The sequence below is a fragment of the Stegastes partitus genome, unplaced genomic scaffold (genome assembly GCF_000690725.1).
Source record: "Stegastes partitus isolate 25-593 unplaced genomic scaffold, Stegastes_partitus-1.0.2 Scaffold2554, whole genome shotgun sequence".
Taxonomy (NCBI): domain Eukaryota; kingdom Metazoa; phylum Chordata; class Actinopteri; family Pomacentridae; genus Stegastes; species Stegastes partitus.
The window spans coordinates 25,356-37,966 of NW_007580285.1; the positions used below are offsets into that span (position 1 = coordinate 25,356).

Here is a 12,611-nt window from a genome sequence, read left to right on the forward strand (position 1 = left end):
AATCCAGAGCAAAACCAGTTACAAAAACCAGTTTAAACCAAGTCTAAAAGCAGACTGGAAAGAGTCTAAATTAGTCTCAAACTAGTCCAAACCAGTGAAAAATCGAACCAATCTTTCAGGGACACTGCTAACATTTAGATGGAAATCTCATAATAACTGAAGTAAACCTTTCTGTACAGTTTCTTTGCTCATTACGCAAAACTGAAGTCTGCTTCACACAAACACAGGCCTGGAAATGATCAGTAACTTAAAGCAGAGTAGAAGTTTGTCTGTTTTGTACTCAGTTAAAGCGTCTAAACGTGGTTCTGTGATGTTTTTAAGACGACGTGGCAGCAGACCAACTGAAACCACGTCAAACAAGTCGTCGCTGTGGCTCCACTTGGTTTAAACGGACTGACAGGAAGTCGAGTGTAAACTCTGCAAACAGCAGATCCAAAATAGCAGAACATCTAAAACTTAAACTAACTTGGTGCACTGCTGGAAATAGAACAGAAACACGAGTAAACTCTGGCCTGATTCACCTTTTTGTACAGTTTCAAAACTAAAGTCAGCATCACCTGAAAAGCAGAAGTTAGTCGGTTCTGCTGTTTGTTTTCAATTGAAGCATCCAAACGCGGTTCCGTGACGTTCATGAGCATTAAATGGAAGTTTTTCACATGTCTTGTCTTTACCGTGGACGTCGTGTTCGATCCAGGTGAAGGTGATCGCGCCCTCTCTGCTGCTTTCACTGAACCTGAGCAGGAAGGTTCCCGGACACTTGTCGCTCAGCAGAGCCTTCTCCCTCTCCTTGCTGATGAAGCCCATGATGGAGCTGCACAGAAACCACAACGTGAGCTCAAATCCCATCTTCTGGGATATTTTACGGCGGCAGCAGCAGCAGCAGCAGCAGCAGCAGCAGCACTCACCCGTCATTCCACAGGGACAGCAGGTGTCTTTTAATCAGATCCAGGATTCCTTCGATCCACAGCCAGAACGGGAAAGCTTTCTCGTTGGCACTCTGCTGCTGGACACATGAGAAAACATCCTCATAATTAAACTCCGTCTTCGGTTAAAGGAGTTAAAAAAAACGCTGCAGACGGGCTGAAACTCACCTTGCAGAACTTGGTCCAGGGGATCTGTCCCTCTGGGTTCCTCTGAGCTTTGGCTCCTGTACACAAGAATTCACATTTTCACTTCAATCAATCCAAATAACAGCAGCGCCCTTTATGTAATGACAAGCCGGCGTCTTCAGACTGATCTTTGTGTTTAGTCAGACTAGCAACACGTTCACAGCTCAACAAATATGACACAGCTTGTGTTGAAGCTGTGGTGCTCCACAGTATTTTAATTACGCCTGATTTATTCATGTTTTGTTCCAGAGTGTCATGTAAGATTTGAAAATGTAGTTTTTTCCTTGCATCTGCATCCTCGTTTTTCTTCAATCATGTTGCTCAGAGGATTAAATCTAACGACTTTTTATCATCTAACAGCGTTCCGATTAGTCTCAGCTGTATTTCATTGTGTGCTAAGAGGCTAAATTAGGATTAGCAGCCTGGTTTAATGCACTGTTAGCATGTTAGCACATTAGCGTTTAGCCCAAAGACTCCACCCTGTCTCTGGATATCCACAGACGTTTGCAAGTACACTTGATATTCTAATTGCATTTGATGCATTTTTAAAACATCGACAGCAAAATTTTAAAATTAATCTCCACATTAATTCACGTAAAGCTGATAAATACAATCATCTGAATGGCTCCTGCAGTAAACTGTGACTTAGTTCAAGTACAGTTTGCTTATTAAATGTACGTTTTATGATTAAAGTCACAGAGCTTTATCTATAGAGCTGAATGTGAAACGTCTAACTGCAGATTTCGAGGACTCGCAGACACCCTGATGTGTTTGTTAACACCAGCTGTGAATGCGTCGCTCGTGTACTGAGTCTGACCGAGCAGCTTGTCGGCGAGCATGTTGAGCTGCTCCTGGTTCAGGCCTCGCTTGGTGACGGAGGAGAACTGCCAGCTGAGAACCTCGGACAGCTGGGACCACTTGGCCGGCGGAGGGGAGAGGAAGAACTTCAGGTTCTGGAAAACAGGAAAGTCCGTCAACTCCGGAGCAACGGTAACGTAAAGATGAGGAGTGACATCAGCGCGTCCTCACTTTGGGCTCGGTGGTGAGCATGTTGTACCAGAGGATGGAGGCCCAGCCGCTGGGCAGCTGACAGACGTTGGAGATGACGACAACAGGCAGAGACATGGCCTGCAGGGCACGACAGCAACACACAAGTCAGCAACAACAACGTGATGTTAGACTTCAGCTCTGCACAAGTCCTGTTTGTGTCTCGTCTCACCTCCAGCTTGATGTCGAGTCCAGACTGGTTGAGCTGCAGCTCGGACTCGAAGCTGAGCGAGTGAAGCTCCTCGGTGACGATCAGAGGCCCCTGAACAGACGGACACACACTCAGCTCGCACAAAACGACAACGACACAACGCAAAAGTCCCACAACTGTCTGCAGGAAACACGTGAAGCTCCAAAGGTTTCTAAGTGTATATCTAATTTAGCTTTAAGACAGCTTTAGCACCACATTAACAGCATTTTAACACCTGTCGCCATCACACACATAAAAACATGATAGAAGATCAGCAGGGGCAAAAAATACGACAATTATCACATCACATTTCCTAGTGATGCTATTAATGCTATTAATGCAGGATAAATATGCTAAATATAGAGATTTTTTATCATGTATGATCGTAAACGACATGTATTTGGACAGCAGCTGAGAAACTATATTTAAGACTTATTAAAATATCTTCTAAGGCCTTTAGGGGGATAATAAATTCTTGCAAATGTGCAAAATTGCATATTTTTGTGGGGGAAAAAAACTAAATGCAGTGCACCAGAACTATGTTATGATGATTAAAAAGCAACTGCAAACAACTGGTGGCCCTTTCAGCATTTTGATTTTGTTAAATACGTTTAATAAAAACTAAAATAAACTCTACTTCCTGTAGCAGCACCATATATTCCAGTGTCACTGTGCGTTTCTTAAATCCTCCACCAGTCGGCACTAAAGTAAAACAAATGAACTAAAACGCAGGAATTTTAATTTCATGCTCCTGAAAACTGCAGACTTTTTTTTTTTTTTTTTAAATGATGAGCTTTAATCATTTTATTACAGTTTCTACAAATAAATTCACGTAAAAAATGTCAAAATATCTTGAAGGAGCTCTTTTGTAAATTATTCCCTGATTGGGCTCAACGGACACGTAACTGTCAGAACTAAAGATGGATGTGTGATTATTTCCTGGTTGACTTTGGTGCATTTTAAAGGCCCGTCAGTTAAGCAGGAAACCAAACGCCACAAAAACAAACATCCCTTTGAACTGAACGGCGTCTGAAAGGCTCTTACCTCGTTTGTTCTGTTGCCGGCTACTTTCTGCTCCTTCAGTTGCTGCATAAAGAACGAGACGACGTTACAGAAACACGTTATGTTCTGTCGCTTTCACAGACACGCTGCCTCCTTTATGGGCCTCGTCGATCCGCTGTGAAGCGATCAGACACGTTCATGCAAACCAAAGGCCAAAGCGGTCGTCTCACCAGATGTCTGAACTCTGCCGCCAGGCTGCCGTTGGACTCCTCCATGTTCATGACTTTGGTGTTCGTTCCCAAAATGTTGAACTTCCGAAACCTGATTTTAATAAACACTGTTAGAATTTTTCACTAATTAGTGGAAGCATCATGTGTTGGAGCGACTTTAACGTCATAAGATGCGTGTGGATATTTTTGAGTCGTACCCTTTCTTATCTGTGACGTCCCTGGAGGGGAGAAAAGAAAAGCGTGTCATCGTTTTAAAAACGTGCAGGTGTTCAGATTTTAAGCAGGAAAAACAAACTTGTGAAAAGCTCACTTGTCAAACACAGCTTTGACCTTGAGCTGGTAGTTAAACTCCTGCAGCTTCACCAGGAACCTGCACGAAATGGAAACAAGAAGGTCGACTGAAACAGGAAACTGATCTGCAGATAAATGACGTCTGATTTAGTGTTTGCTTTTCATTTGGCTAAAAGATCTTTTTTACAGCAAAACAGGAAAACCTCAGATGCAATACATAAGATTTAAGATTTATTAAAACTTATTTGTGTCTCTAAATTTAGTTCATCTTGGCTGATTCATTTAGTTTTGGGCCTCGCTGTGGTTTTCCTGCCTTAAAATGTCAAAACATTTACAGGGAAACCTAAAGTGTCTGTTATTGGTGAGCTCAGAAGATTAAAAACATCTTTCTGCAGCAGAGACAGGAAACATTTCCTCACCAAGGTTTAGCGAACGACCATATTGATTATCAGTCGATCAGATGCAAAACTGATTTATCATTTCGACCATAAAAAAGTATTTAAAATAAAGACCATCACAAGGTCGCACATGCAGGTGGAAAATCCCACTCACAATCACATAAAACAGAAAAAAACAAACTAATTCTCATCGTTTAGGGATCTGAATTATTATTATTATTACATTTTATATCACAGAACGCTTCACTGCCACTTATCATAGTTGTGTTTTTACATACGAAGCTGTACGTTGCTTTTTGTTATTAAGGGATTGAGGGCATGATTGAGGGCCAGTCCAGCTGTTTCACCTGGACTGGTTTAACTCTCGTTCCTTACCGGAGTTTCACGGTAAACTGGACGCCTGTTTTCAGCACCAGCGGCCTCTGAGGGTGGGTGGGCATGCAGGGCTGCCTCTCTACGACCAGCGAGCTGCACAGACAGGCGACAATCAGCACCGACGGCCAGTAACGAGACGGTCAGTAAATCGTGACTGTGGGGGTTTCCTACTTGGAGAGGAGGTTCTTGAGGAGCTCCAGAGCTCGGCCCTCCAGGAAGGCTTTCTTCTGCGTGATGGGGTCGCTGTCGTAGGTGAACTTCTGCTCCAACTCCTGCAGCTTCTTCAGGTGCTGACGGACCTGCTGGAGGCTCTCTGCCACTGCCGTGAACCTGCAGGAAGAGGAGGAGAAGCATGTGGAGGAGGCGAAGGAAAAAGCAGAGCGAGGAGGTGAATGTGACGGACGAAGGAGGGGAAGAGTCACCAGTTCTGCAGCTGGTCCACGCAGGCGTTGGGCGGGCCGCCGATGCAGGCGATCTGCTGCCGCTGCTTCCACTCGGGCAGCTCCTCGGAGATCAGCTCCGTCAGCAGCGCCTGGGTGATGTTCAGGAGGTCGGTCAGCTGCAGCACCACGTCCTGACAGACAGCAGAGGTCACACGACGGTCAAGGCTTTGGTGGACACGGCATCCGACATGAACAGCACCTCAGGTTGTGTGTTTGTTACACAGCTCGTGTACAACTAAACATAAAACCATCAGCGTCTCCCTGGTGTCCCACACAAGGACCTCCTGTCGATGAGAGAAGAACGCTTACAGGAATCACTTCTTTCAGCTTTTCTTTTCCCGTTGTGCTGTCACGTCCAACGTCTTCGTGAACATTTCCCAACTAGGTTTACGTCTCAATCTCTAGTTTCAAGTCTCCTTTCACACAACATGGTGTTCTTTTTGTAAATTATGGTTCCATATATTTCATAACAACAGCAAAACCACGAACCAATGGTGGCGACACGTTCGATTATCTCGACATCCATTAATCTGCTTAGAAACCGTGAAAACCTCAGAACCAGCCAGAGAATCATCAAGTTTTCTTTAGTGTCCCAGAAATCCAGTGAACCTCCAGTTAGAAAAATTAGCCGCTGGTCGCTAATTCTGCTTCTTTTATTGGTGCCAGTTGGGCAAAATGTAAACTAATCGAGGCTCAAGGTGGAGCTAAATCCCTGAATTCGAGGCAGTATCATTCTTCCTGTTAAACAAAAAAATGTAATTATGTTGTGAAGCAAAGAAGCAACAGAGACAAAGGCACAGTATAAGAATTCCTAAGAAAGAAAAATATCAGACTAATAATTATCTTGTATCCCATTAACAGACCTAAAAAGAGGAAGGATATAAATGCTAACATTATAATGATTGTTAACATTATGAGAAACTGCTCACCTGACGTTTAGCTTTCAGCTCCATGCACATCCTCCCAATCGTAAGCTTCTCCTTCTCCAGCTCCTTCGGCGTCATGCCGTTCATTTCATTCTCTACAAAAGAAGAAAAACACAAATTTAACCTGCTTCAAAGAGCAGCTTCTCCGACAGAATGATATTAAATGATAAACTTGTTTTACTCGTGTGGCCTTCAGGGAATCATCACACTCTCAGAACATGAAATCGACGCCACTTCTTCTCACCTCTGTTCTTCAGTGTGTTGATCCTGAAGTCGTACTCGTCCTGCAGGTCTTCCAGGTTCTTGATGTTCTGATCCACCACCTGAGAGAAACGAATGCGATTTAATTCCGACGGGGCCAGGCCGGCATCACGCTCAACCTGAACCTGCTGCGTGGTGTGCTCTGTTTCACCTGGAGGCTGTCTTTCATCTCCTTCACGTTGTTGTCCAGCTTCTGCTTCTCCACCACCATGGCCGACACCGTCCCCTCGCCCTCCTGCTGCAGAAACACATCGGCGCTCTTTGAACAATCATGTTTTCAATGTCTGCCGCATTTACGTTGGTGATTCTTTGACAGAAAAACGCTAAATGTGATTCTTGTCTGCTGTTTGTGGATGTTCTGCTGGAGCCTGTTTGGGCAGATTTGTAACGAACAACAAGAAAATCTCTCTGATGTTAACGTGTAGACACCTCGACTTTTACGTTGGAATTGAAGCAGTGAAAAACACAATCCAAACACCTCTGTGAGTGCTATGCCACAGACAAGACCAAAGTGTCGTAGGAGGAGATGCCTCCTAGCTCCGTCCTCCTCTGCTGCAGCTTTTTACCTCGGCGCTCTTTGCACTGGCCAAGATCTTCTGCTCCTCCTTCAGGTTTCTGGAGATGATCATGGCCATGTGGACGGGATCTTCCTGGAACCGATCCTGGAGAGAGAGAGAGAGAGTCGCTCTGCATTTAGCATCCGTCACTAAATGTAGAACTGGATATTTTTCTGGTATATTATCGGTACTGGTAAGTTCTTGACCGATTACTGACTACTTCTGGTCTAACGCCGCCTCTTCTCTCTGTCCGTCTGTGGTCTCAGAAATGTTTCTCAAGCAGAGAAAGCTGAACAAGAAACACAAGCCGTGGCCACAAACACTGGCTAACGGCTAGCAGCTAAGTTAGCAGGCAGTCACAAATGAACCTGAAACAAGAGTCTGGAAAACAATAATTAATAAAGCCGTAAGATCTGGACCCTAGTGGGCGATAACAGTCACAGATCAGAGAAAGATTAAGAAAATAGAGAAGAGCAGCAGGACACAAACTGACTAATATGTCACATAAACAGAGGAGATACTTTCATCTCTCCAGTTCCTGTTTTACATATTCACTTGTAGTAATCCTTATTAAGGAACAAGACTAGTTCTGAATGACAGGTTCTCTGCCATCATCACACTGTACATCGGTTCCAAACATCGGCCTTTTTCGATTGCCAATAATCGGCCTCTCACCTGCAGGTTCCTCTTGATCTTGCGGATGTTGTGCTGCAGCAGGAAGTTGTTCTCCAGAGCGAAGCGGCTGTGCTGGTCGTCCAGCTGGGCGAGGAGGTCGTGGAACCGAACGGTGGCCAGCGAGTCCTGATACGCCACCGTGTCCCTGAGGAGGCCGACAGGAAACACAGCGAACCGAATGAATACCTCCACGACTGATGATTAACTGTTCAGTCAGTAAATGTCAGCGGACAGCGCAGCCAGACGCTCAACGAACAACTGCAAACCTGAAAATATGACATTTTACTTGATATAAAACAGAGAAAGTACAGAAACAAGAGGAGATTTGACAGTTTCCTGAACAATGTCGATCAAGTATTTGTTTCAGCACTAAATCCTCCTAAATATAAATACTTCCCTGCATGACTTGAATAACGAGAAGCTGATTCTGTGAAGCTCTGATGTCAGCTCATTGGCATTAATGTGATTTTGTGACTAAAAACAATGCATAAACATTCCAGCAACTGTGACGATCAGCTCGTCTGATTTTAAGTAATTCATCAGCTGCACGATTCTGAATAAAAGTTAAATAAAATGTCTGTGATAGATGTAAGACTGCAGAACGTGAAGGACATTTTGCAGGTTGCAGGTCTTCCTTTTTTTCTGTTGATGACGCTTCTGCTGCTCTCCTGTGTTGCTCAGTGTGTTTTCATGACCACAGCGACATCAGTAGAAAACGATGAAGCCTCCAGTTTTCAGGCAACAGTTAAATAAAAGGTCCGCTGTTATGCATTTGAACAGAAAATTTGACAAAAGGATTTCCCAGGAAAATAAGAATGACAAGGATTACTGCTTTTCAGGTGCAGTTCTGACTAATAAGAATTCCACACCTGTAAAAACGGCCACTTTGTTAGACATCACAACTATTAAAACTACTAATAATACTACTACTACTAATACCACAGGGTATAAAAGAAGCTTCTCACCAGTCGATGCTCTCGATCCACTTGCTCAGATACTGCCGGATGTCCATGGGGAAGGAGTCGTCGTACAGCTGGTCCACCTGCTCCAGGTATTTACAGTCCAGCATCTGAAGCTGGCACCACTGCGCCATCTTCTGGGGAAGGAGAGCAGCTTCATGAGGATCCAGGGTTCAAACTCTAATGCCCTTAGAATTGTTTTTTCCAAATTTCAGACTAGGTTTGCCGTGAATATAACCCGAGAGGGACGTTTTATGGTTGAAAAATAAGCATGCTAGTGCGGCAAAGCTCACCAAGTTACATATAAGACAGTTTCAACACCACACAGAATACAATTACTTTTTTTTGCTGGTAAATCCATGAAGGACTGATGTGAAACCAGGACGGACGTACAGTGTGGAGCTGAGCGGTCTCTTTCTGCTGTCACTTTGCTTTTGGTGGCGCACAGCACAAGAATTAAGGGAATCAGAAGTGCTGACTCAGTAATTATTCCACATCCTCCCTGACTCATTTCTGCTCCACGATATTTAAAGCGGAAACTAAAACTTAAAACTATAACCAAGAGATCTCTAATCTGTGAGGGTGATGAGTTCTTCAGGCTTTCGCTGTCGACAGGAAAATCCAAAATCGAGACATGTTTCATCAGTTTGTGCTGTATTGAGTTGAAAACAGACTCATCTTTGCATTTTAAAACCTTATAGTTACAGATATTACCAATAGTTGGTTAATAAACACGATTCTTCAGCTAAACACGAAGGTTGAAGGCTGCTGTTGCATCAATCCTTATTAGTAGAATTTAAATACATTTTTATTCTTATTGTCTTGTTATAAGCTGTCAAAAGGAATGCAGGAGGACGGTAAAGTCAGGATAGGTTTCATTTCCCCACTCTGCCTCCTGCATCGGTCTAATCAAAGCCTTCAGCAGGAATGTTCTCTGAACAATATCTCAGCAAACAGGATCTACATGTAACTAGAACCACTCAGGAGTGAGTAAAACACATCATATTCAGTTTTGCATGTACATGGGTGTACATAGTAGTGTTATTACACATCTGTAACACATTTCATATTTTTTATTTGTAGAGAATAATCCCCATCTGGCTGCTCTGGTCATCAGTGCAGCCCACCGAGCCTTGCTAGCTCTCATCAACCACACTCCGTTCAGAAATATGGCTTTTTAAGAGTTTCTGGTAAAACGTCACACATTGTTGGTATTAGAATTAGATTCAACATCCCTATCTCCATGTTGGAGCTTCACTTATGAGTTCGGCCTGAATATAATTCACCTGATGTTATATTTTATACCATATTCACACCTTTACTATGAGGTAACCGGCAGTAATTTTAGACCTTTAGTAGTGGGCGGCGACGACCACGTCAACATGTAAAAAAGTTGATTTTGGTTTGAAATGCGACAGCTACAAGTATATGAAGTATACAAGTAGAAGCTATAGTTGCATTTACTGTCTTTCCTGCTTGACTGCTGTGACTTTTGTTGTTGTTGCTGAACCTCACCGATTAGCAAAGCCAAGTTCAACTGCTGTTTTTTTTCCCCTCAATGTAATAACAGAGAGCAGAATTAGGCTAAATAAAGCCTCAACGTGAAGAAACAAGAACTTAAACTTACCTTTTATGTTCAATAGACGTTTTCAATCTGTCACAAATGCTGCAGTGTTTCCGAAAAGGTTTATTTCGTAAATTGTGCAACGATTTTGCAAGACTGCGACTCAGCCTCTTTCTGCTGATGTACTGTACGGAAATACGGTCAGCCAATCACCACTTGGAATACCCGGGAAGGTTCCGCCCCTTTACTTGTACTAGCCAATCAGAATGACGAACAGGCGGCTCTTCTGTCATTTAGCATGTTTGCCCACATTAGCAAGATTACAAATGGTGATTTTTATTTAAAATCCTCTCAAATAAGCACAAGATCAAGCGTGACTGAGTATTTTACGTTTTATAAACTATCAGAGTGCCATACTGCCTCTGAAAAATATTTCACATCTTTTAAAAGCAAAAAAAGTTTGGTTTTGTCAGGGGGGAAGCCAATACACAGAACAGCTGAGAGTGAACCACGTGTTTTTCGAGAAAGAGAAAGTAAGTAGGACACTGCAACTCTGAAACTGAAACCTAACTCATGCAGAGGCAAGTTTGTGCTGTATGATGGTAAATTTGTCCAAAAATCAGATATAAAATATTATTAACATGTAAAATATAAAAATCTAATAACCAGTTCTGACCAGTGCTTCATAAACGTGTTTTTTCCTTCATTTTAGAATCGCAACTAAATGTAATCCTCATACTCATAATTTATTATTTTTAAAAAATAATTTAAGTATTTAAAGCAAAAACCGTGCAAAGCAATTGTCTAACAAGCATCTTGTGTACTTTTAATGATTTTTTTTTGCATTATGTTTATTGAAATAATGATCATTAATGGAGAACAAATAAGAAGAACACATTTCTGCAGCGATATTTTCCATTTTATGTGTAAGATTTTCTCTTGTCTGTGAAATAAACCAAGAAGTTAAACCTCAAACATGCATTCAGATGTCATTACTTGAGAAGTCTGACGTTAAAAACTTCACGCGCTCCACTTTGAAGGGTTATTGTTATAATAAAAGCTGATAATATTGTCCTAAATTTATCACTGACAGATACTTCAATGTGAATAGTTTCAGCAGTAATTTGAATATTGTTTCTATTAATCAAGCTTTTTTTTTTTTTTTTTAAGTCACAGCAATTTACAAACAATTTCAGTTTGCATTTTAAAACATAGTGAGGCAAGGGGTAGTGTTGTATTCACTGAATTTTACACATTCACAGAGTATTTATCTGTTCCTACAGAGTGCACAAAGCACCAGGTGCAGCATGTCCTCTGACAGACGTAAGCCAAAGAGATTCAACCTTTAATTTTGGCAGCATCGATTTAAAATAAGTCCTGTTGCTTGGGTGTACTTTGGCGCAGCCATGTGGTGGAAACAGAGAACATTTTAATGGATCCGTAGAGCTCAAAAATGTCTGAGTGTTAGGCGCCTATTCACTGAAAAAAAAAACATGAAAGTGTTTATTGAGGCTGAAAATTTTAATTTTTAAGTTTCTTGAAAGTATTCCATATTTGTTTTGTGTTTCTTTGTGGTGATTTTGTGACTCTCATTAGTGTTTTTGTCTTACTTGTTGGTGGTTTTGTATCTCTTTTTTCATGTTTTTGTCTTTTTGTGGTGGTTTTATTTCTATTTGTCGTGATTTTCTGGTTCTTTGTAATGTTTTTGTGTCACTTGTTGTTGGTTCTATGTCAGTTTATGGTGGTTTTGTGTCTCTTTTCTGTGTTTTCTGTCTCATTGTTATGATTCTGTGCCTCTTTGTGGTGATTTTGTGATTCAATTTAGACTTTGGTGGTGGTTTTGTGTTTCTTTGTGGTGATTCAGTGACTCTTATAGGTGTTTTTGTCTCACTTGTTGGTGTTGTTTTGTTTCATTGTGGTGGTTTAGTGTCTCTTTGTGGTGGTCTTGAATCACTTGTTGGTGTTTTGTGCTTTATTGTGGTCATTTTTTGACTCTCTTTGTGTTTTGAGTCATTTGTGTGTCGTTTCTTTGTCTCTTTTTGGCATATTTTGTCTCGTTGTGTTGGTTTTGAATCTGTCTATGGTGGTTTTGTGGCTCTTATACGTGTGTTCGTCTCACTTGTTGGTGGTTTTTGTGTCTGTTTGTTGTGGTTTTTGCTTTTTCTTTGTGCTTTTGTGTCTCTTGAGGTTGTTTTGTGTGACGTTTTGATCATTTTGTAAAATGAATCATTAAACCTCCAAAGATCCCAACTTCTGCTGAGTTAGAACAAACAACACAACCACAGACACACACTGGATGAATGAAGTGATTCTGGTCCAGATGCCAACAACAGAACCGTCCTTTGAAGGAGAACTTAAAGACAAAAGATGGAACAGCTGGACTTGAACCTGGGATCTTCAGCTTCAGAGGTGTGGGTCCAAACCACTGGACCAGCATGACATGTGTGTTGACTGCTCATCATGATTAGAACAACTACACCACAAAGATCATCTGCCTTTGACCTCCTCATGGGATTTATTGTGGATTCACATCAGCCCAACACAAACTACAAGCACACGCTTCCACTTTGACTCCAGTGTCAAC

General features: G+C 42.0%; 1 protein-coding gene across 5 annotated transcripts in view; it reads right to left on the minus strand.

The window, feature by feature from the left end:
- Window positions 1-10,220, minus strand: part of stat1a (signal transducer and activator of transcription 1a) — a 14,622-nt gene extending 4,402 nt beyond the window's left edge. For 2 of the 5 annotated variants that reach the window (XM_008305583.1, XM_008305580.1), the window contains exons 1-20: window positions 10,091-10,220; window positions 8,470-8,600; window positions 7,505-7,649; window positions 6,839-6,934; window positions 6,424-6,510; window positions 6,256-6,334; window positions 6,015-6,106; window positions 5,065-5,216; window positions 4,814-4,972; window positions 4,643-4,735; window positions 3,889-3,948; window positions 3,776-3,796; window positions 3,579-3,669; window positions 3,391-3,432; window positions 2,329-2,418; window positions 2,139-2,237; window positions 1,927-2,062; window positions 1,092-1,147; window positions 906-1,000; window positions 672-811 (exon numbers count right to left, since the gene is read on the minus strand). In XM_008305583.1, the coding sequence (XP_008303805.1) occupies window positions 672-811; window positions 906-1,000; window positions 1,092-1,147; window positions 1,927-2,062; window positions 2,139-2,237; window positions 2,329-2,418; window positions 3,391-3,432; window positions 3,579-3,669; window positions 3,776-3,796; window positions 3,889-3,948; window positions 4,643-4,735; window positions 4,814-4,972; window positions 5,065-5,216; window positions 6,015-6,106; window positions 6,256-6,334; window positions 6,424-6,510; window positions 6,839-6,934; window positions 7,505-7,649; window positions 8,470-8,597 (1,861 nt within the window). In that variant the 5' untranslated portion in view covers window positions 8,598-8,600; window positions 10,091-10,220. Of the gene's footprint in view, window positions 1-671; window positions 812-905; window positions 1,004-1,091; window positions 1,148-1,926; window positions 2,063-2,138; window positions 2,238-2,328; window positions 2,419-3,390; window positions 3,433-3,578; window positions 3,670-3,775; window positions 3,797-3,888; window positions 3,949-4,642; window positions 4,736-4,813; window positions 4,973-5,064; window positions 5,217-6,014; window positions 6,107-6,255; window positions 6,335-6,423; window positions 6,511-6,838; window positions 6,935-7,504; window positions 7,650-8,469; window positions 8,601-10,090 lie in introns of all 5 variants that reach the window. The other 3 variants (XM_008305579.1, XM_008305581.1, XM_008305582.1) reach the window with 3 other exon arrangements.
- Between the last annotated feature and the right edge of the window lie 2,391 nt (window positions 10,221-12,611).